We start from the raw sequence: 24,290 nt of genomic DNA, 5'->3' as shown, positions 1-24,290 counted from the left end.
TGCACCTGGTTTCCTAATACTCGCGCTTCATTTTCCTCCTCTTAACAATACCAAATGGATGCAGCTTCTGGAACACACATTGCTTCCTACTTCTTCCGCCTGGAGGCTCCATCCACGTCCCACCCCCCGGCGCTCACCTGTGTAGTTGGGGCTTTGTATTCTGACTATCTAGGCTCCCATCTCTAGATGCCACTTGGAAACGAGCTCAAGGTGGCAGATCACGAGGGCAATACAACCAACCACTCCTCGTCTCTCTGGAAGATGTTTCCCACGTTTAACCGTGAGGAATGTCTGCAGTGCACATCACAGTCTTCAAAGTTCCCAGGCTGCCAGCGCTCTCAAGGCGCCTCATCTGCGCGGTGATTTCCAGTCTTGGCTACGAAAATGAGCAGCGTCCACCCTCAAATGAGGTGAGTCCTAGACGAAATTCAACTAGTAATCACACGTCCCCAGCCTTCATCTTGCTGAGTCCGTGGCTAATGAGCTCCGAGGCCCCGCCCACCCCTGCCTGCCCGCCGGGCCTTAAAGCGGGCTTGGAGAGCGCCTTCCCTACGCAGGCAGTGGACCCACCAAGAGCCTTTACTATTTGAAGGTTAGAGGGCCAGTCAGAACGTATGCGAGACGGAGCTAGTATTCTCGCGAGAAGTCTGGGAGACGACAGTGATGGCGGCGGCGGGAACCGGTCCCGGACCTGGAGTGGGTGCAGGACCCGGCCCGACAGCGGCTGCAAATGCAACACCGGCGGAAGAAGGGGAGACGAAGCCGGTAGTAGCGGTAGTAGCCGCTCCGGCCGGAGAGGGGACGTCCGCTGCTCCAGCCGCCGAGCCCGGCTCCGGAGAGGCCGAAAGCGGGTGAGACGTCCTGCAGCCCTAGGAGGACACGGAGAGGGAGGCCCGCCCCCTCTTGGAATCCCGGGAGCCCTGCTGCCCGCCCCTTCCGAACGTCGGCCTTGGGGCCAACGGCTCGCCCTGCCCCCTCGGAGACTTAGTCCCGCCCGCCGCTTGGCCCATCCCCTCCGCAGTGTATCTCAGACTACCCTCCTTTCTGCACCTTTCTCGCCAAGTTTCTCATCCTACCTCCTGGCTTTTATCCCGGCGCGGGGCTGGTAGGTCACTCTTCTAGCTGGAACCCTTCAAAAATCCCAGAGAGGAAACCACTTTGCATTTCCAGTCTGGAGGAGGTAATGATCCCTCTGAAAACAGAGAAGAGCTGCATCTCTACCAAGCTACCCCAGGACCAGTTCTGTCCCGTGTAGACCGGCCTGTAAGGGCCTGTTAGTTTTCCTTTACCCCGTGGGCCTGTGTCTGCCTTGGCCACATTCTTCCTAACCCTGGGCATCCAGTCTGAGAACAAGCTTGGCTGAAAAAGCTGTAGGAGTGTGAGGTTCAGCTGTACTTTGAGCATCATCTGTTCAGGTTTGTTTCTCCTGAAAATTCTTTTTTTTTTTTTTTCGGTGGGGGGTAATTAGGCTTATTTATTTACTTTTAGAGGAGGTACCGGGAATTCTAAACCCAGGACCTCGTGCATGATACGCATGCACTCTACCACTTGAACATACCCTCTCCCCTTGAAAATTCTTACTTGAGTCCTTTCCTTATCTCCTAGCGATGCGAACTCGGTTGATGTAAGTGGTGGCTTGGAGACAGAATCCTCTAATGGGAAAGATACATTAGTAAGTATTTCTTTTTGGATGTTTGTAAAGCAGAATGGAGTTTTTAAATGAATCAGAAATACAGTCAGGTCAATTAACTTGATTCTCTCATGGCTCTGCGGACACAGGAAGGTGCTGGGGATACCTCAGAGGTGATGGATACTCAGGCGGGCTCCGTGGATGAAGAGAATGGCCGACAGCTGGGAGAGGTGGAGCTGCAGTGTGGGATATGTACCAAGTGGTTCACAGCGGACACCTTTGGCATAGATACCTCGTGAGTATTTTTTGTAGCCTTTGTAAGATCGCCTTGTAAAATACTAGATCTCAACATGTTCAATAGTTGAATGGTTTGTAGGCAAATGTAAGTGCATAGTATTTCCTGTGTCTCCTAGTTCCTGTTTAGTGAGTAGTAGGATTCGGATCAGGAATTGTTTGAACACAGGAGCGTGTTTTCTGCCTACTGAAGGCACAGTCCTAATAGGTACAGTGATAGGCATTATCCCTGTTTTTCCACTTAGGGTCTAGAAGAGAGACAAAAGCATGCAAATACAAAGCGTGATGTAAACAAATGTGGAACAATATCATTTAAACCTTGTATTTCGTGTTACGGATTTTGGGGAAAGGGTTGATGTCTATGGTACACAAAGCCTGATGTCAAAAATTTGAGGTGGCCTGTGCCTCTTCGTGCCTGAGCCATCCTTTTTTCCTTTTGGTTTCTAACCCACTCCCTTTAGGTGTCCTGAATTCTTTGCAAAACCAATTTCCAATCATTTACCTCTTCTAGTGAATTAAAGTCATTTTATGAATGATTGTGAATGAGAGGCTCCTTTCCTCATTCTAGGGATTTGGTCAACAGCTAGCAAGACTGACTCACTGTCTATGGAAGCAGCTGTACTGCTGGCTCTCTGTGGTGCTCTTTATGGTCCATATTATATGAATAAATCTAGATAAGACTATCTCAAAATAGGGCTGCATTATTCTGAAATTTATCCTTCTTGGGTGGGTTTTTGAAGAAATTCCTTACTTTATAATTTGTTGTATGCAGTCTAGTTAAAAAGTTAAAGAAATGCTAATAGCCTAATTAACATGTTACTGGTGACTAAGGATAGAATGTTTAAAAAAGAAAGAAAAACACTGAAGGATCAGGAAGAAAGAATTGTGATCTTGGTAGAAAGACCTATAGGGAAAGTGTGCATGCTAAGCAAGGCTGGTCAGGTAGAAAAGACCTACAGTTGGGCCACTTTGGCCAGGGAGAATTTGTTTGGATAAAGAGAGCCTAGGAAAGAAAATTTACTAGAGACAGAAACTTGGAGCAACCCAGGGAAGGATCAAACCACGGTTCAGAATTTTGGTAGAGACCAGTTTGTACCTGAATCTGAGAAGTTATACCTAAAACCCAGCAGGTGGGACAGATGATCTTTTACAGCTGATGGAGGCAGTGCGTGAGCCAGCAGGGTATGAGAAAGGCTGCTCTAACGTGTTTGAGTTCCAGAATTAACTGCATAACTCTAGTATGAGACTTTGCCTTCTGTAAGTGAGCTTATCTCAGTGGGCTATCTCAGGGGTTCTAGAGAGAGATAAAGGTAAGAGAACTTCATCTTAACATTCATAAGGATGCTTCTTTGTTCCTTGAGTGGTGGCAGTAGACACACACTTGGGAACCTTCTCTTTAAGGATACCTTAAACTAGTTACAGCAGAGTCCAAGATAAACCTGCCTTTATTTTGATGTCTTCTCTTCCAACTTAAACTGGTCTTTTATTTTTCTGTTACTGTCTCTTTTTTGAGACTAAGATCTCTTTCTCAGTCATCCAGGGCAGTCACCACACTGTCCTACCCACCCCTATGGAATCAGCCACCATGCTTAACCAATTTTTTTTCTTCTGTACACTTGCCTGACCTTTCTGTTTTTATTATTTCACTCTAGTAAGGCCTTTTTTTTTTTTTTAAACCTTCTTCTGGAACTGCTACAGAGCTTCTTGTAAACATGCCCATTTCCTGATCTCTTCCTCCCTTCAGACCCATCCTGTCGCTAAACTTAACCATTTTCACCTTGTTGCTTCCCCTCATCAAGTTCCTCCTACCCACAGAGAAAATGCACCTCACCTGGCATGTAAGGCTTCCTTGAACTTCCTGCCTTTCAAGCCATATATATTTTTTTTTAACCGTATCCCTGACAGGTCTCCTCTCCTGGACACGTTTGTTTACACCAGTTTCCCCCTTTGCCTCCTCATTTGTGCTTTGTCATCTGTACACAAAATAGTTCACCTGTAGAAAGAAAACCGACTCATCTTTCCAAGTCCAGTTCATAACTTGCGTCCTCAGAATTCTCCCTAACTCTTAAATCTGAAGTTACTGCTTGGGTCCTTTAAACGCTTGTAGACTAATTATTCTCTGCCTATAGGATTTATTTGGTAGTGGGGCAAGTAATGTTTTGTGATTCCTGTATTGTCTTCTTGAATAAGTATTTGTGTTTTATTTATTTATTTTTTTTAGGGGACAGATAATTAGGTTTATTCATTTATTTTTAGAGGAGGTACTGGGGATTGAACCGAGGACCTTGTGCCTGCTAAACATGTGCTCTACCACTTGAGCTGTACCCTCCCCCCAAGTATTTGTGTTTTAAAATTTATCTTTTTATATGTCTGTCTGCCCTTTCTAACCATGTTAGTGGCACTTTAAAATAAAGATACTTACATATAACTTAAGTACAAATGTTTAGATATAAAGATATTTAAAGAGATTGGTTTGTCTTCTTCCACAGCTGGCCTGGCATACTCTTTTTAGGTGCCCAAAAACTATGATAAACTAGGCCGAGCCAAGTTCTAGTCAGAACCTTCCAGTGCTGAATTATCCACTATGGTGGATAATGTCTTAGTAAATTTTTGTAACAGAAAATCCAGGTATTTGTGAAAATATGAGCCCTATTTTGGTTCCGGTGACCTTTTCAAGTTTTAAGGGTATATTGATCCCATCATTATCTACCTGTCACTGAGGGAGAGGATGCCTGTTGGTGTACTTCTCAGAACCGTGTGTTAGGAAGTTCACTAAATTGCACGATTTGGCTGTTCCGCAGGTCCTGTCTGCCTTTCATGACCAACTACAGTTTCCACTGCAATGTGTGCCATCACAGTGGGAACACCTACTTCCTCCGGAAGCAAGCAAGTAAGGACAAACTCTGGAGCCCTGCAGATTTCCCTCTGGTTCTCTGGGAAGGAAGAGGGACTCGGGCTTAGCCCAGTGAGGAAACCTTTGCCCGGTAGCTGGCGGAAGTTCCCGTGGGGCTTAGCGCTGAGTTAATTGCTGCTGTCCATTTCAGATCAGATGATAACTGTACTCTTTTCTGCTATCGTTGTTAATCTGCGGACCATTGAGCTGAATATTCTTCTGGTAATAGGAATATACTACTCTGGGTGACTTTTTCTTCCTTTTTGTTTTTGATAGACTTGAAGGAAATGTGCCTTAGCGCGTTGGCCAACCTGACGTGGCAGTCCCGAACACAGGACGAACATCCAAAAACCATGTTCTCCAAAGATAAGGTAGAGGTAGCATTATTGTCATTGCGATTATGCAAAAGAATTAGAAGGCACTTCTAAATACAGGGGACCCTTGAACAACAGGGGTTTGAACTGCGCTGGTCCACTTATGATATGTGGATTTCTTTTTCACTAAATACGTACTACAATATTACACAGTCTGAGGTTGGTTGAACCCTTGGGTGAGAAACCATGTATACAGAGGGCCGACTGTAAAGCTGTATAAGGATTTTTGACTGTGTGGATGGACAGTTGGTGCCCCTAACCCCAGGGTTGTTCAACGGTCAACTATACACTCTTGAACAATAAGTTTCTAAACCCCTCAGTTTTTACGAATCTATGACTGTAGACTCAATGGTTACTTTGTTCTCATTCCATGTTATTTACTAACTTGCTGGTATGTGCACATTATGTCACTTGGCTTAACTATTAGTGGATGGATCCTTAAATAGTTTTGATTGGCTTTATAAATGCAAACAACCGTCCCATAATTAATAATCAGATCTTGCGGGAGAGGGGATAGCTCAGTGGTAGAGCGCATGCTTAGTATGCACGAGGTCCTGGATTCAATCCCCAGTACCTCCATTGAAAAAATCAAATAATAAACCTAATAAATAAACCTAAATAAAAAACCAAATAAATAAATCTAATTACCTCCCCCTTGGGAAAAATTTTTTTTTTTTTAAATCGGATCTTGAGGTGAACCTTCTTAGCTTAGTTCGAGCTGTATTTATAGATGCTTATCAGATTTTGTCAGGGGAAATGGTCAATTTATGCATGCCTTTTATTAAAAAGTATTATCCTTTACTGTTAAACTGAAAAACCACATGACTAAAGTCAGGACTCAGAATTAGATGATTAGTCCATCCATGAGTCTTTTCTACTGTGATTCATGGTAAAAATACGACAGTTAAGTAAATTTCAGAATGATGAAGCTTACAGTGACCCAGTATACATGGATCTCTGCCCACTCTCATTTAAAACTGAAATAAAAGTTTCACCCACTGGGCTTACTCTGATCTTTTCCTTCTGCACTCTGATATTTTCCGTTCTAGTCACTGCTAGTTTTGACCTGCAAAATTGATTTTATAACCTACTAATTGACTGCAACCTACAGTTTGAAAGACACTGATATAGGGTGTTAGTGAGACCAATATTTCAGTATCAGATTCTGTGTCTTTTTTACTAAACAGAGAGGTTAGGACTTAACCCTATAAGCCAGAGGAGTCAACAGAGGGTCCCCTTCCCTCATCCCACCTTTTTTCCTGCATTGAATGGAATGCATTTAAAAAGAGGTGTGCCATGATAAGATTTTGTTTTTCCCCCTTAAGTCTTTTTTCCCAAATTATTATTTTGGATTTTTCAAATGCACAGAAAAATTCAAATACTACAATGAAAATCTGCTTATTTTTTCCCTAGATTTGCCAGTTGTTAATATTGTGCTGTGCTTGTTTTATCTCTTCATATCTGTATTTTCTCCCTAAATTTATATGAGACTAAATCGCAGATACTATAATATGTTACCCAATATTCTCTCATAACCACAATACAGTGGTCATACTCAAAAAATTTAATGTTGATGCAATACAACTATCTTAACATACACAGTTTATATTTTTATGTATATGGTGTATATTTTCACAGTATTTTTATTACCTTAATAATATCCCTCCATCCAGCATTCAATCAAGGATCACACATTAAATTTAGTTGTAATGTCTTTTATCTCTAGAACAGTTCCTTAGTTTATTTTACTTCATTTTTTTGGTCTGCTGTGACATTTGGAATTTTGAAGAGCCCAGATAATTTGCCAGGATGTTTCTCAATTTGCATTTATCCAGTGGTTTCCTTATGATTAGGTTCAGGTTACCTGTTTTTGGGAAGGCTGTTGTGTAGGTAGTATGAGTTTTTCTCTTTTTCACATCAGGAGGCGTAAAATAGTGCTTTGTTTTATTCTTAGTGATCCTAAATTTGACTATTTAGGTAAAGAGTTTATTAGAGATCCTAAATTAGACTACTTGATTTCTCCATTGTAAAGAGACCCTTATTCTTTGTAATTATTAAGTAATTCATGGGGTGATACATCAAGTTTGTGTGAATGTCTTGGTCTCCTAACCCTTTTAAGCAGTGGTTGTAGCAACCATCTAGCCTGAATCAGTTAGTGAAGTGGTTGCTGTAAAACAGAATACAGTTACTGGTTAAACTTCTTCAATAAAGAAGATTCCATTTAAAAAAAATTTTTTTTTAATCATTGTGGATTTGCAGATTTTTATAGTCCACTGTGAGATTTCTGGATTACTGCTCAGATGTGACCAGTGTAGCCCCATCCAGGCAGATACCTGCACTTTTTGGTGGGTCCCTATCAGTTTTTGAACTCTTCCTTTTTTCCTGGAACAGCAAGATATTCCAGTCTTCCCTTGTGCTTTTCCTGATTCAACCCTGGTTCCTTTTAGTAAAAATTTGGTTTTCATGGAACTAACTGGTTGAAGACGTTAGTGATGGACTAACTCTGCTGGAGTGTGGAAGATGGTCTCGGGTGGGGGAAGCTGGTGCCAGAAGACCAAGCTCAGACATTGTTTCAGTCAAGTAAGCAGGAACTGACTGAGGACCACAGTCATAGCAGTGGGGATGGAAAGGATGCCTGACTGGTAGGAAATTTCTGAAATTTTAAAATTCATTTGGTGACTGTTTGGATATGGAGGTTGTACGAGAGAACTAGGATGACTCGGTTATGTCAGGCGTGTGATTCTGGGTGACAGGTGACTGAGTATTAAGAGCAAGAACAGAAATCTGCAGAGATTTGTGGGGTGAGATACAGAGTTCAGTGTTAGTCACAAAAAGTCCGAGGTGCCTGCGGGATGCCCACATGGAGATGTCTCAAGTAGGGAGGAACAGGAAGGAGCTCAGGAGAGAGCGCGGGGGAGTCATCTTCCAGATGGCAACCGAGAGAATAGGGTGGATCGTTTCCTTCCTACTGGATCATAAGCCCTGCGGCTAAGATCTGTATATACTTGTTTGAAATTCCCCACAACCTATATGTTTGCATGCAGTTTTGTATTGAGTTATTAAAAAACTAAACATGGATTTGTCTTTTGATTCTGATGAAGTCTTTGAACATGCTGCAGGTTTTTGTGTGTGTGAGCTTAATTTTGAAAGCAGCTATAAAGGTCTTAATATTTTGTTTTAAAAACTAGGATATCATACCATTTATTGATAAATACTGGGAGTGCATGACAACCAGACAGAGACCTGGGAAAATGACTTGGCCAAACAACATTGTTAAAACGATGGTGAGTACACTAAAACTGACGAGACTCGACATTTAGAAAATCCGTGTTCTTTTGTAAGAATTTTTTTTTTTTTATTTTACTGAAAGAATATGATGACTAAGAAAATGAGAACAACTTAGTATTAAATCTTGAAGAGTAATTGTAAACTTTAATAGTTTTCACACAGCATCAGTAAGTTGCACGTGGTGTCTGAAGTAAAGACGTGGTAGTTTTACGCACGACACTGAAACCTTTGTCCAGTGCACTTTTGAAAGAATAATTTTATATTGAAATTGGAGACAGTTTTCTTTGATTTAAAAAAAGCCAATAGCACTGTTCTAAACATTGTTGTCCTTAGAATTAGAGCACTCGGGGGAAGGTCAGCGCCAGCTGTTGACGGTACTTACCTCTGAGGTGGAGGGAGGGATGAGGGTTAGGAAGGATGGTGGCTCTCGTTTTCTCTATTTGAATTTTTTAATGTCATGTATTAATTTTGAATAATTTTGAAGTTTCTCTATTTGAATTCTTTGGTTGTGTATTTTCTAATCAGAGGGAAAAACTATATATATGTGTATGTATATATATTTTTAGAGATTACACCTAGGAATTGGAGTCAGTGGTCGATCATCTGTTCAGTACTTCTTTTAAGTATAAAATTTCCAGTCATACTAAAATATTAAAATACTATTTCCTTTTAGAGTAAAGAAAGAGATGTGTTCTTAGTAAAGGAACATCCTGATCCCGGAAGTAAGGACCCAGAGGAAGATTACCCCAAATTTGGCCTCCTAGATCAGGTACAGTAATATGCTTCATATTCCCCTTTTGATTTTTAAGCCACGGGGACAGAGAATCGGGCTCTGATTACATTTGTGTATTTGCCACTTACAACATACTGCCATTCATGCCCGTAACCTGGTGGGCTCCAAATAAGTGGTTCTCACTACCTGTGGAAAGAAAAGGACCCTCACCGTAAACGGGGGAGACCAGTGTTTTGGGTCTGGCTCTTCCCTAAAGTGTTAGGACTTGATACATACCAGTTTTATCTTTCTTAACTTCAGTTTCCTCACTTGTAACCCAAATACGCCATTCCAAGTTATTTCTAATTTTCTTTCCATCTCAAATTTTGCTCTAAAAACATTTAGTGTGAAGAAAAATGTGTCGTGAAGAATTTGTGTTGTGTGTCCAGCATAGCATGAGGAAAAAGATTTCCAGTCTTGGTTCAGTGACAAGGGTCACATTTAGCATCTCAGGAGGTCAAGTCTTTTAGCTCTGCCTTTAAAATGTTTGCTTTGCCAGCAGTGAAAATTCAGGTTTCTGTCTGTCTTCTTGTAAAATGAGAAGCTCTGGCCACACTGGGCCTGGACTCCCACAGGGAGCGCTGAGTCAGCGGGCCTTAGGCACTCTGGTCCGGTCTGGTCACCATTGCCCTTCCACCCCCCACACCCTGGTTGGTTACCATTCGTCCTCATTCTGAAACCACTTAGCTCCTTACCCTTGGCTGCCTCACACGTGTTACTTGCTCATGCCTGAAGCATCTAAATTTGGGACCCCTGCAAGTTTCAGACTCTAGGATTGTCATTGTTTTAGAATTTCTCCTGGTTTTTTTGAGCATTGCTAGGTTGGTTTGATGATATAGCCTCCCTTTATAATTGAACATTTTTCCCCCCAGGATCTTAGTAACATTGGTCCTGCTTATGACAACCAAAAACAAAGCAGTGCCGTGTCTACCAGTGGGAATCTAAATGGTAAGCATGTAAATGTCTTCTTGACGAAATATTTGTAAGCTGTTGAATCCACGTGTGCCTAGAATTGGGTTGACTCTTAACCGGGTATTTCCTAAGATGCTTTAAAGTCCAAATCTCAATTTTTAGGAGCTAGCCAAGGATTTGACAGATGGTAGTAGAGGCGGACTTTTTGTCACTTGACACCATACTTTGGTCTTAAGTGAAACAGATTTAGCATAAAAGGTACAATCCTAAGGTCAGATTTACTGTGTTTATGTTAGACTCCCTATCTGTATCCTCATAACTAACACTCAGTTTAGATAGATTTGCTCTCCATTCTTTTTCCTTAATTCAGCTGTTATTTAACAAACTTCCTGTGCCCATCTTCTAATTTTTCTTGCCCTGAGTCTTTCAGCTGATTCACATGACAGCATTTCTGTGTTGACCACCCACTGTAGCACGTCTTTCTACCTAACCTGTCCAGCGGCAGGAATGTCCTTTCTTACTAATGGTTTCCTAACAAGAGTGGGGAGAGCGGGGCGGTAGCTAGCTACACGTCTGACACGTGGTGTCATTAACTTGTCTTTTGGAGTGGTAGCACCTTAAATATGTAATCATTTCCACTGTTATTAATATTCTAAGATGGGTTGGAGATAACTAAATGTATTGTTCATCTTTTTACCCTATTTCCCCCTTTTAATTGTTAAAATTTGACAAATACATGGTGCCACTTCTGTTCTTACAGGTGGAGCCTCTTTTGGAGGTGAATTCCTCCTCTGTCTTCTTTCAGCCTCTCAGACTTAAGTATTTTGTGGTTTGGAAAATGCTTTTTGCTGAGTTGTGGTAGAAGCTAAAACTAAGTTAAAATTTTAAAGCATTGTGACAGTGGTGGCCATAGCACTTACTATGAAACAGTAGTTCCGGTTTAATGTTAGTAATTAAAAGCTTGTACGTTGTCATATTCTGCCTGACACGGCCAGCAGTCCCCTCAGCATTGCTTGTTTTGTTCAAGATGGACCTAAAACTTTCTTAAAATAATTGAAATGCAAATACCGATAAAAACTTAAATAGTTTTTTGACTAAGGTAACTCAAACTAGCAACATTGATGTTGCAACAGGTTTGCAACAGTTTAACATTAAATCTTTCATGAGGAGTAGAAATGACACCCAGTGTGTTCATAGAAGGAAGTTCTGCATCAGTCTGGTCCTGTCTAAGCAGAATATGACCTGCCCTCAACGTCTTCATCCTCTTTATTGCAGCAGAACTGCTGGTAATTTTCAAGCTTGTCTCGAATTAAGATGCAGTTGTTTACATAAAGGTGTTTTCCTACAGTTCAGGGATGTTTTCTGGAAGATGGAAAAACAAACTAATTGAAAGGAAAGACAGAACTGGACAAAAATTTAAAAGTACTTAATTCAGAAATACACAAGGTAGTATTCCTTGTGGCCTTATATAGCTCAATACGTATATGTATGTATTTTTTGTATACAATTTGTAAATTCTCTATTGATATTTGCTCTTCATTCCACAAGCCAGGTCAGTCTAACCTGAATTTGATGCATTTGGCACAATCTTAATAATTGTAAAAATTGCCTACTAAATTGAAAGCCGCCTTTCCTGCTCGTGTTATGCACGACCACAGTGGGTGCCTACCTAGCAGCACTGGAGAGAAACACCTTTTTAGTTCTTCTGTTTTTGTTTTCCATGCTTAGTGTACTTTTGTCTTGTTGGATATTCGAGTTAAGTGCTTTAGCCATGTCGTGCCTTTATGATGTTTACAGAATATACTGTGTGTAGTTCAAGCGAGCGAACATTTACTTATAGTGAGGGTATTCTTTATGGATGTTTGTATTGATTTGGGTGGAAAAATAAACTCGATCCACGCAGTAGTGCAATAGCTTTTAGCGGTGGGTGTTTGGAATCTGAATGAGTGAAAATGCATTTGTGTCACAGCTCAGAAAGTGTCCTAGAAAGTTGCAGTTCAATGAGAAAAGAAGGTTGGAAAGGCAGCGCAGGTATTGTTAGTGCCAGGTCCATTTGACTTACTGCCCTAACCCAGTGTCCTGGGCTGTGAGCCACTCAGCAGACTCAGTCCGAACCAGGGTGAAATCCAGGATGCTTTCGGGAAGGCAGTCCTCCTGTAGTGTTACACAAATGCACGCTGCAAGTGTTAGTCCCTGTGGAATGTCAGTGTCAGTCGCAGTTCATGGAAAGTGATCTGCCTTCTCTTCACAGGGGGGATTGCAGCAGGAAGCAGTGGAAAAGGAAGAGGAGCTAAGCGCAAACAGCAGGATGGAGGGACCACGGGGACCACCAAGAAGGCCCGGAGGTAGGCAGAACCACCCCACCACCACCACCACCATTAGAGTGTTCTCTGCGGCTGGCCAAGGGGGAGAGCTCGGGTGTCTGAGGGTACTACCCTTTTTATTATTCTCCAGTCCTAAGCCCTTTGAGGGATAGAATAACCCCAGGCTAGGTATCTTGTTTTAGGAACTTGTTTGCTACTTAAAACGGCCCTGGGGCAGCACCCTGTGGTGGTTTACCTGGGAGCACAGTTTGGTTAAGGCATCTTGAGAAAGGATAGGTTTGCCGGAGGGAGTGAAACCTGTACGGAGTGTTAGCTCTGTCACTGAGCTTCCTGCCTCTTCCCTCTGGGGACTCTACCTTCACCTAGTTCAGTACTGAGGTCGTGAAGTCCAGGTCATTTCTTTCTCAGACTGGCGACAGGGAGGAAGGTTCTGTTCATTAGTTTATCATAATAAATATGCTAAAGGAAACTGCCTTGGTTTCTCTTCTCCTTTCTCCCCTCTGATGGACTGGTTCTCTTTCGTAGATATCTGTACAGATAAATAATTTTCATGTCCCTGTTTTGCCTGCAGAGAGCAGGGTGAGCTATTTGAATACAATGAAAAGCATTTGAAGTTGCCTATATTCCAGCTGAAACCTAATTGATCAGAGGCCTTTCTTACAGAATTGAAGGCACTTGAGCTAGAGGGGGTTTTAGTTTCTTGATTTTATTTTTTCCTTTCTGCAGTGACCCTTTGTTTTCTGCTCAGCGCCTTCCCCCTCACGGCTATCCCTTGGAGCACCCGTTTAACAAAGATGGCTATCGGTATATTCTAGCTGAGCCCGATCCCCACGCTCCCGACCCCGAGAAGCTCGAGCTGGACTGCTGGGCGGGAAAACCGATCCCCGGAGACCTCTACAGAGCCTGCTTGTATGAACGGGTCTTGTTAGCCCTGCATGATCGAGGTGGGCAACCTATTCATGTTCAGGAGGGACCCAGTGTTACTTACAACTGTTGTCATTAGCCCTGTCCAGCCTGAGTCAGTCTGTTACCCTTCCCTCACCCCCGTCTCTACCTGGACTCAGCCAGATTGTGTAGGAAATAATGTCCTTCTTTGTCTCTTCTTACAACCTCTAGCTATTTATATATAGTATAACTTTTTTTTTTAAACTTTCTAGTTTGAATGAATTTTAAACTTACAGTCAAGTTGCAAAAATAATACTTTTGTTTGTTTGTTTTGTGGGGGGGAGGAGAGGTAATTAGGTTTATTTATTTATTTACTTTTTTTTTCAGAGGAGGTACTGGGGATTGAACCCAGGACCTTGTGCATGCTAAGCATGCGCTCTACCACTTTGAGCTATACCCTCCCCACTAAGTTGCAGAAATAATAGAATTTCCATACATCCTTCATCAAGCTCCTCCTAATGGCAAGATCTTACACAACCATAGAACAATTACCAAAACCAGAAAATTAACATTGGTAAATGCTATTAATGAAACGAAAGGCTTTATTTAAATTTCACCAGTTTTTCCCCTCATGCCTCTTTTCTAGGATCTCACGTTGCATTCAGTTATTTCTCCTTCGCCTCTTGCAGTATTATTCAGTTATTTTGTTGAATATTCCTCTGAGGGTCTGTTTAACTTTTTCACATGCTTAGACTGATTTTGCACATATTTTGGGAGAACCCTGCAGACAGGAGTCCTTCCCTTTGCGTCATCTCATGGGGCGGGTGATGTCAGTGTGTCTCGTTGGTTCTGTTGACGTGATCCCTTGGTGAAGGTGGGTTCTGCTGGCTCTCTGCCATCTTTCCCTCTGCTGTTAGTAAACATCTTAGGGAAAGATACTTTGAGGCTGTGCAAGTATCCTGTTTGTAAAGTTTTGCCCACTAACTTCCTTTCTCCGTGTATTATTAATTATTTCTCAGTGTGGACTTAGGTATTTAATTTTGTAGAGGGCATTTTATTTTGTTGCTCAAATTATTCCAGCTTTGACCATTAGGAGCTTCTTTAGGTTGGTTTTTATGTTTTCTTTGTTTTTTTTTTGTTGTTGTTGTTGTTGTTTTTAAGTTTTCTTTTATTGAAGTATAGTTGACTTAGAATATTATTTTCAGGTGTACAACATAGTGATTCGGTATTTTTATAGTTACTACAAAATAATGGTTATATTTCCTAGTGCTGTATAATAAATATATCCTTATAGTTTATATCATGCATCTGTATGTAGTTTGTACCTCTTAATCACCTCCTTCTCTTTTGCCCCTCCCTCTCTCCCCACGGGTGACCACTAGTCTGTTCTCTATATCTGTGTCTCTTTCTGTTTTGTTATATACGTTCATTTGATTTTTTTTTTTTTTTTTTTTAGAATCCACATGTAAGTAATAATAGAGTATGTGTCTCCCTGACTGACGTTTTACTAAGCAGAATGCCCTCCAGGTCCATCTGCATTGTTGCAAATGGAATCTTTTGTCCTTTTGATAAGCCCTATCTCTTTTTTTTCCTTAACTTTCTGGTGTCACAAGATGTTTTTGGCTCATTTCATATTTTCCAGTCTGCAGTCCAAGCATCAGCTACTTCTCCAAGGAGCCCTGGTTCCTTTGTTTGGAGAATGGTATTTAGAAGTGAAGATATAAGTGTTTGTTTGGTATGCTCACTGTTACAGGGTGTTGCTTCTAGGCGCCTCCCTCAGTGGACCGAGGTGGGAGATGTATGTACATGGTTAACTGACACATTCACACAGGCCTATACTGGGTTTACACTGATGCCTCGAATTTTAATTAAATACCATAGAGTTGTTCCAGCCTTCCACCTTTCCGTATTTGTAACTTCCTTCTCTAGCAGTGAGAAAGAAACCTGACTCTTAATTATCTACGATATATTTTCTTACTTGTTCATTTCTAACAGATTCAATAATACACATTTTTTTAATACACATTTTGTTTAAAGATGTACAAGTCACATTCTGTTTAATCCAAAGCTTGAGGTAGTTTGAGAATTGCTAACCACTGCAGGAAACATGCACTAACTGGATCCCGGCATGTATGTGCAGCTCCTTCTGTCCTAGGCTTGCGGTGTCCCAGCGGGACACTTAGTTTGGTTCCTATCTTCCCCACCTCTATCAGTGTGGTTCTGTTTCATTATGTTTTCCACTTGCAGTCCAGCAGGTTCATTTGTTAGTGTTCATGCCATTTGGGGTTCTCTGACATTTTGGGGGTGTATCTGTGTGTCAGGAGTGTCTTTGAAGGGCATGTGCAGCATCACTGGGGTTCTGAGAGTTACTGTTGTTCAAAAAGGTTTACACAGAGTGTTGCTCCTTCCTCATCCCTGCTACCCCGTTCTCGTTTCCTCTTTTTCTCCCACCACATTCCTTTCCCACTCACCCCTTACATGTAACCAGTCTCTTTAGTTTCTATTTTATCCTTGCTGTGTCTCTTCCTGCACAAGTGAGCAGATACATGTGTATTTCCTTTTATCTCCTTTTTTCATACCTGACGGGCAGCCCACTGTAGATTATCTTGCATTGTGCTTCGTACGGTTACTCCATGCTGGTTCAGAGATCGTCCTCATTTTCTTCTTTTTTTTTAGCTTCATGATGCACCGTTTTGTGAACATACATGGTTTATTCAACCACTCTGTATATGGGCATTTAGAGCGTTTCTAGGATTTTGCATTCACAAACAAAGGCAGTGAATGACTGTAGGCATGTGTGTTTTTGTATCGTTGGTGGTATATTTTCAAGGTAGAACTCTAGAAGTGGGATTGCTGGACCAGAAAGGTGAGCAAGGATATATGTGTGACTCAAACAGGAGGAAGCACCAGGTAAACCTACTCGAGGGACATTCTGCAAACCGAGTGACCAGCACCCTTTAAAATGTCACGGTCGTGAAAGACCTGAGGAGACATGGCAGGTAGATGAAACAGGGATCTTGGATTAGATCCTGGAACAGACAAAGGATATTATTTAGGTAATTGGCTTAACTTGAAGGTGACCTGTAGACTAGCTGGGTTTTTGTATGTGTATGTGTGTATGTTTTATTGAAGTGTAGTCAGTTTACAATGTTGTGTCAATTTCTGGTGTACAGTATAATGCTTCAGTCATATATAAACGTACATATATTCATTTTCATGTTCTTTTTCACCATAAATTACTACAAGATATTGAATATAGTTCCCTGCATTATACAGCATGAACTTGTTTATCTATTCTATATATATGTATCAGTTAGTATCTTCAAGTCTCTAACTCCCAGTTTATCCCCTCTCACCCCTGGCCCCTGGTAATCACAAGATCTCTATGTCTGAGAGTCTGCTTCTGTTTTGCAAATAAGCTCGTTTGTCTTTTTTTTTAGATACCACATATAAGTGATGTCGTATGGTATTTTTCTTTCCCTTTCTGGCTAGATTAGTTTTATAGTATTGTGTCAATGTTAATTTTCTGGTTTTGATAACTGTATTATGGTCATAAATGGTGTTAATATTTGGGGAAGCTCGTGAAAGACATGAGAACTCTGTACTATTTTTGAAAGTCTGAAATTGTTTCGGATATAAAGTTAAGTCTTCTAAAGGATGGTTGAATTCACATCAGGATCCAAACCTTTACAATCAGTTAGTTATATTTTAGGGAATCAATAGAATAATTAATTTTAACCTTCCATCTTAAATAATCACATTTAATAAAAACTGATTACCTGATGGCATTCTTCCTTTTTTTCCCCTCTTTCCTTCTCCGTTTATATCTTATGTTGAGACTTTTCAACTCCTGAGTGAATATTTCAAATTCCTCACCTGATATACCAACTTTTTATTTAGTTTTAGTGGCAGGCAGGAGACTCGTCTTTCTGTGGCAGTTGTCTCCAAGTATTCAGAGAAGTTTCAGGCCTTTGTTTTAATCCCCATCACTGCAGCTCCCCAGTTAAAGATCTCTGATGACCGGCTGACTGTGGTTGGAGAGAAGGGCTACTCTATGGTTCGGGCTTCTCACGGGGTTCGGAAAGGTGCCTGGTACTTTGAAATCACTGTGGATGAGATGCCGCCGGACACTGCTGCCAGGCTGGGTTGGTCCCAGCCATTAGGTAAGCTGGGGCTATAATAATGGACAGTGGGGAGAGAGGTATAAACCAGCTGGCTAAGCTTCACAACTTCTGAGGTTACTGGATTGTGGGCATAAAATTCAATTCCTGAATTGAATTTTGTGGTTTGTAATTCCTGGGAATATTTTTATAATTCTTTGCTTGTGAGAAGTAGTTTGTTAGCACTTTTACAAAATTGGTAAAAACAAACCAAAGAAAGAGTAGGATCTTTTCCTTTAGCGAACCAGAGGTGACTTGCATCCTGACTGCCTGTGTATGTTTTTATTGGGACAGGTAACCTTCAAGCTCCCTTAGGCTATGATAAATTTAGCTATTCTTGGCGAAGCAAAAAGGGAACCAAGTTCCACCAGTCCATCGGCAAACATTACTCATCTGGCTATGGGCAGGGAGACGTCTTGGGATTTTATATCAATCTGCCTGAAGACACAGAGACAGCCAAGTCACTGCCTGATACCTACAAAGATAAGGTGAGTCTGTCCTCCCCAGAGATGACTGAGCTTGAAGACCTGTGGCAGCCAGTGCCTGCAGCTGTGTGTTCTCTTGTGAGGCTGACTCATCTTTCACAGCTTTCCCCAACATTTCTTTATGAAAATTTTGAGACATAACAGAGTTGAAAGAAGTTAAAAGTCGGTGTCCAAATACCCATCACCTAGATTCTGCCATTAATGTTACCCGTTCATTCCTCCACCCGCCCACCCACTCATCCATCCATCTTTGTTAATGCACTTAGGAGAATGCTGCAGCTGTCAGTACAGCCCTCCCCACCCCACTCCCCACAAGTGCTTCAGGATCCGTATCATTAAATAGAGTTGAACTTTTGTTTATTTTTTTCTTTTGATATAAAATTTACATAATACAATGTACAAATTTTACATAAAATGAAACATACACATTTTAAGTGTACGCTCACTTGAGTTTGGCATTTGACCCAAACCCCTGTGGAGACGTAGAATCTTACATCCCAGGAAGTTCGCTCATACTCTTCCCAGTCATTCCCAGCTCCCACCCTCAGTGAGGCAGCCACTGGTTTGAATTTCTTTCCCCCATCATAATTCTATTCCATTAGTCTTGCTTGTTCTTGAACTCGTATGAATGGAACCATGCAGTGTGCAGTCTTTTGTTCGTGGCTTTTATTGTTCAGCATAACGCTTTCGAGATTCTTCCATGTTCTTACACGAATCTGTAGTTTGTTCTTTTATACTGCAGGGTAGTTTCCATTGTATGTCACCACAGTGTGCTTATCCATTTTCCTATTGATGGACACTTGGGCCATTTCAAGTTTGGGGTTATTATAAAGTTGCTATGAATAGTCTTGTACAGATCTTTTTGTCAATGTGCTTTTTTTTTTTTTTAAGGTGATTGAGACTATTTTTTTGACCTTTATGGAGGGGGGAGTTACTCATTTATTTTATTTATTTTAATTTTTGGAGGAGGTACTGGGGATCAAACCCAGGACCTTGTGCTTGATAAGCATATGCTCTACCACTTGGGCTATACCCCCTCCCCCAGCCTCCCCTGTTTTTATTTATTTTTAGTCATTGCCTAGAAGTGGAATTGCTGGGTCAGTGTACATTTAGTTTTATAGGAAATTGGCGGACTCTCTATTCGCACTAACAGTGTATGACAATTTTGGTTGCTCCATGTCCTTGCCAGCATTTGTTGTCTGTCAGCTTAATTTTAGCCTTTTTGGTGGGTGTGCAGTAGTGTCTCGTTTGGTTTAAATTAGCATTCTTTGATGACTAATGATATTGAGCAGTTTTTCATATGGTTATTGGCTACTCATCAGTCTTTTGTGAAGTTTCTATTCAAATATTTTGCCTTTTTAAAAAATTGTGTTGTTATTTTTAATGAGTTGTTGTTCTTCATATATTCTGGATTATAGACCTTTGTTGGAATTGACTTTTTAAAAAATATTTTTCTCCTACTCTGATTTGCCTGTTCATTTTCTTATGGTGTCTTCTGGTGAACTGAAGAATTTAATTTTTATGAAATCTAGCTCAGATTTTTATGTTTGGTTTTTTGTTTGTTTTTGTTTGGGGGGGGAGGTAATTAGGTTCACTTATTTTAATGGAGGTACTGGGGGTTGAACCCAGGATCTTATGCATGCTAAGCACACACCCTACCATTGAGCTATACCCCCTTCTCAGATTTCTCTTTTACAAGTCTGTTGCTTTCTGTGAATTAATCTCTGCCTCCCTCCAAGTCATAAAGATACTCTTCCATGTCTTCTTGGGAAACATGGTTTTAGCTTTTACATTTTAAGTTTTTGATCCACCTTGAATTAACTTTTGTGTATGATGTGGAATAGGGGTTAAGGTTAATTTTTTTTCCATGTGGTTACTCATTTACTCTAGCACCATTTTGTGAAAATCAAATAACTGTAAGTGGAGGTCTGGTCCTGGGCGCTCTGTTCAATTGACATATTTGTTGATGCTTACTTACGCCAGCACCACACTGCCCTGATGACTGTAGCTTTAGGGTAAGTCATTAAGTCAGGTAGGGTCTGTTCTCTGAGCTTGTTCTGGTAATCAGCAGTCAGACCACGATGTATTATTGGTGGTATCAGTGTTGACTGCCATCACCCCTCCTGCCACCGAGAACCTTAAACCACATGAATTCCTGGTTGTACCATACACAGAGGTCTGCAGTTACCTTGAGGATACTGTATGAGTGTAAAATTATTTATTTTTACTTATAATAATTTGTTTTTAATTTAAATGAGCAACTAATATGTCCATAAAACAATGCTATGGATCTGTTCAAAAGCTACCTCTAAACTGATACAAAATGACCTTAGTATATATCATTGAATGAAAAAGGCAAGATGCAAAACAATATATAGTATGTTATCATTTCTATGCCCTTTTTTGCTTTTTTTTGTGTTTTTGCCTGGTGTGGTCTTAATTGGTTTTTTTTGACAATATTAACATAGGCCTAGACTTCGTAGAAAGATAATAGGACACTGGAACTGCAATTGCGTTTGGCTACAGGAAACTGAGTATTGAGGGACATGGTGAGAGGGGAAGAGATTCTCTTCAATTCAGTGTTCTCGTATAGCGTTTGAGCTTTTTCTCACCATACTTAATATACGTATGTGCAAGGAAATTCAAACATTTTTTTAAATGCCGTATATTTATCTGAGAGTGAATAGTTACTTAGACTGTTGGGAACCAATAAGAAAGGAGTGACCCCAAGACCACCTGTGGGGGAAACCGGTACGAAACTAGGAGGGAAATGCCCTCAAAATCTTAGTAAGGGCCTTTTGTGAAAATGTGTAACAAACCTGTGCCATCTGGTAATTTTTAAGAAGCGCATAGTTCACAGTCTAACAAAGCTGATTCTGCAAAGATTTTTAACTTCTGTTCAGAACATAAGGACTCAGTGCTATTTGTGTGAATCTGGCTTTTTTAAAAATTTCATGATGATGTAGCTAATGCTTTAATGTTCCTTTTCTTTCATTCTCTCTTGGTTTTCAAGGCTTTGATAAAGTTCAAGAGTTATTTGTATTTTGAGGAAAAAGACTTTGTGGATAAAGCAGAGAAGAGCCTAAAGCAGACTCCCCATAGCGAGGTGAGTCACGGGCAGCAAAATGTCAGAATCAGAAGACTCTGAAGACGGGGCCCAACCCCCTTATTATAGAAGAGAGGACATTGAGGCTCACGGGGGGCGAAGGGGTATCCACTGACGCAGCACAGAGCCAGTGCGCTCTCCTGCCTGCTGTGTTTGGCCCTTTCTGGGGTGCCTGCTGCTGCCAGGGGAGGGGTGACCTGGGTTCTTAGAGAAAAGGATATAAAACAGTGGTCGAATAAGAATGTCTGTGAGCAGGTGAGGAAGCAAGTCTGAGATGCTTATTCCTTATCAGAGGAGAAGTCAAGTCAAAGGGAGGAACCCTGGAGGAGGAGAGGCTTGGCCTCGCTGGGTGACCCCGGGGTGGCAGGAGCTTGAAGGCTCCTTCAGTGTCTTCGAGAACTTTCCCTCTGTCCTTTCTCCAGGGTGGCTGGGAACATGTCTGCCCAAGGTCACAGCACAATCAAAGAAGGGCTGGTACCTCTGCACCGGCCACTGGGGCCACAAGCAGACGGAGGCGGGGAGGAAGGCAGCTCTGAGCTGGAAACATTTTTTTCCATAAGAAAACTGTGAAGCCACCTGCGACAGTAATAGAAGTGGATATGGGAGAAGTAAACCAGGGTTCCAGTTGTTTCTAGGGAAAAAATAGTAGAGGGAAACAGTTAATCGCTCTAAGGATGATACAGCCAGAAAATACAGCCAGGCAGAAGATAGCGCTTGCTGGGAGAAGAGGCAGAGAAATTTCCTTCAGAAAAAGTAGCCTTTTCTGAAGTCCATTTGTAGGGTGAAGGGAGAATGTTCAGGATGGTTTCAAGAGAGAAAGGACAAAGAAATGAGAATTCAGAGACTTTGACAGGAGGTCCTACAAGATTTTCAAAGTAGAAACGCTGAAGTAAGACCCTGAGGCCAGGGAAGGGGGACAGATAAATAAATAAGCTCAGAAGAGTCTAGTTCCAAGGGGTCAGTGGAAACGGCCGATTACTTTTTTTTTTTTCCCCAGTTCTTTTTTGTGGGTGGGGTGGGTATTAGGTTCACTTATTTATTTTTAGAGGAGGTAGCGGGGATTGAACCCAGGACCTTGTGCATGCTAGGCATGCACGCTACCAGTTAAGCTATATCCTCCCCGGACCAATTACTTTTTATAAATGCAATGTAATGAATAATAGAAGGTAGAACCGTTTGGTATCAGTAGCAGAGGAATTCAGAAATTCCTGAGGACCAACTGGAATAGAGTACGTAGACAGACTGAAAAATCCGAGGTATTACATGAATGTCAGGCATGCCTGTTACAAGCTGTGTGCTGTTCTTCGAATTCTTTAGCAGTCCTGTCACCAGACTGGTGATAAAGGATTCTCCAGCTTCATTCTTTTTTGATCTAAATTCTGAAGTCAAACTGTGGTTTTTGTTTCAGATAATTTTTTATAAAAACGGTGTCAATCAAGGTGTGGCTTACAAAGATATTTTTGAGGGGGTTTACTTTCCGGCCATCTCGCTCTACAAGAGCTGCACGGTACGTATTAATCATCTGTTCCTCCCATGAGCAGGACTTGACGGAGAGAGAGGAATGGTTGCGGGGAAAGAGCCACTGATCAGCTTTCAGAAAGAAATCTGAAAAGCCTGCGAGTGAGATGAGAATGTGCTCCTGCTTTTACTGTCTTTCCCAGAAACACGTGGGTGCTTCACCAAGAATTTGCTTGGATAAATAAAGGTCATGGAATGATTGTAACACATACTTTTCCTTTGGAGGTTACTGTGGTAAATGTTACTATTCAGTGCAAAGGATGTAAAGTATATACGGACACAAAGCAATTTGATGTTACATGCCATGCTAACCGACCATTAGTAACTTACTTATATTGATTTTCTTTTTTAAAAAATATGATCCAGCATGAAGAGGAATATTATTAGAGCCTCTTAGTTTAAAGAAAAAACTTAATTTGAAAAGGCAGTGCCTGGAGACCTCCATGTCCTTCCATGCTGTCAGTAGCTGCCACTGAAATGATACAAAGAAATCCTTAGGTTATAAACAGAAATCAACACAGGTCTGTTTTATTTACCTGATACCAGGTGGATATAGGGTATTGCCCACTTTTGGCAATATTAATATATGTTGTTTTTTCCAGTTATACCCTGAAGATCACAGCTCCATTTAGAGAGAAAAATTTCCCTTGTCACATTTTAAGTTTTTCACTACTTTCTTCTTCTGTTTCTTCGTGTCTGCCTGGATTGAATTTATCCTAGGTCTCCATTAACTTTGGACCGTGCTTCAAGTACCCGCCAAAGGATCTCACTTACCGCCCCGTGAGTAACATTGACCATGTCTGCACGCTACCACCCCTCCCCCCCAAGTCTCTGTTGCTTCTTGCTGCACTTACTCATCTCACCTCGTTTCTCCGTTCCCTGTTCCCCCCGCAGATGAGTGACATGGGCTGGGGCGCGGTGGTCGAGCACACTCTGGCTGATGTCTTATATCACGTGGAAACGGAAGTGGACGGGAGGCGGAGTCCCCCGTGGGAACCCTGACCACGTCCTTTTTTCTTGGCAGACATGGACTTTCTGGGGAATACTACGAGGGGGGTTTGGTTTTGTTCTTTTAACTGTCGCAAACATTTTCCCGGAGCTACCGCGGAACAGGCTCTGCGGTAGCAAATGAATGGTGGGGCCAGGTGTGACGCCTGCCCTTGGACACGCTCTCCCATCTGTGACCGAAGGCTTTTACTTTGTGTGCCATATCCCAGCAGCTGCTGACCCCAGGGCCCCAGGAGCTCCCTGTGAAACCGGGGCTGTGCCATGTACCCCACCAGCCGAGCCCTGTTATCTTCCTGTGCTTTGTAAGGAGTGGGTAGTCTCATCCAAGTAGCTAACTCATACAGAGACGTTTCCTCCGGTGGGCGTTGCCTCCGTCCCACCTGGTTCCCGAGGAAGCGAGAACAGCTGAAATCAGTGGCTGTACATTCCAGACCCATCTAAAAGCTCTTTCGTGTGGGTGTGTTTTTATTATTAATGTTGGGATACGATTTTGCACACTGGGCTCCCCGAAACTGCTAGGTCTGTAGGACTGTAATTGTGAAAGGCACTCGCTTGCAGCTTTAACAATTAGAAACTCCTCCCAAATAAAACTTGTCTTCCGGTGTGTGTGGCACTTTGCTTCCCTTTCAGGTTGGGGTCCA

At 41.7% G+C, this 24,290-nt stretch overlaps 1 protein-coding gene and 1 non-coding gene across 4 annotated transcripts; one reads left to right on the top strand and one right to left on the bottom strand.

Moving 5' to 3' along the window:
- The first annotated feature begins 622 nt into the window (after positions 1-622).
- Positions 623-24,253, top strand: ASH2L (ASH2 like, histone lysine methyltransferase complex subunit). Of its 3 annotated transcripts, none has more exons than XM_031440107.2 (17): positions 623-851; positions 1,606-1,672; positions 1,780-1,925; positions 4,726-4,814; positions 5,094-5,188; positions 8,380-8,475; positions 9,153-9,248; positions 10,124-10,199; positions 10,924-10,941; positions 12,415-12,508; positions 13,214-13,431; positions 17,368-17,535; positions 17,827-18,020; positions 21,031-21,123; positions 22,532-22,630; positions 23,362-23,421; positions 23,536-24,253. In XM_031440107.2, exons 1-17 carry the CDS (start codon positions 664-666, stop codon positions 23,641-23,643), a joined length of 1,905 nt encoding a protein of 634 aa, XP_031295967.1. In that variant the 5' UTR covers positions 623-663; the 3' UTR covers positions 23,644-24,253. The 3 variants fall into 3 exon arrangements, with proteins under 3 accessions (XP_031295967.1, XP_010979420.1, XP_031295968.1); XM_031440108.2 differs by lacking the exon at positions 623-851 and adding an exon at positions 880-1,415; XM_010981118.3 differs by lacking the exon at positions 10,924-10,941.
- On the bottom strand, positions 18,982-19,054 carry TRNAD-AUC (transfer RNA aspartic acid (anticodon AUC)). The gene has a single exon. It is a non-coding gene; the product is annotated as a tRNA-Asp (tRNA).
- Positions 24,254-24,290: the final 37 nt, after the last annotated feature.

Source organism: Camelus dromedarius, chromosome 22 (genome assembly GCF_036321535.1).
Source record: "Camelus dromedarius isolate mCamDro1 chromosome 22, mCamDro1.pat, whole genome shotgun sequence".
Classification (NCBI taxonomy): Eukaryota; Metazoa; Chordata; class Mammalia; order Artiodactyla; family Camelidae; genus Camelus; species Camelus dromedarius.
The sequence above is the reverse complement of the archived record's forward strand: the minus strand, read 5'-3'. Positions and strand labels throughout refer to the sequence as shown.

Coding starts and splice junctions, on each gene's coding strand:
- ASH2L (XM_031440107.2), top strand. CDS start 664: ATGGCGGCGGCGGGAACCGGTCCCGGACCTGGAGTGGGTGCAGGACCC. Junction 5,189..8,379: donor CCATGTTCTCCAAAGATAAG/GTAGAGGTAGCA, acceptor TTTAAAAACTAG/GATATCATACCATTTATTGA. Junction 12,509..13,213: donor ACCACCAAGAAGGCCCGGAG/GTAGGCAGAACC, acceptor TCCTTTCTGCAG/TGACCCTTTGTTTTCTGCTC.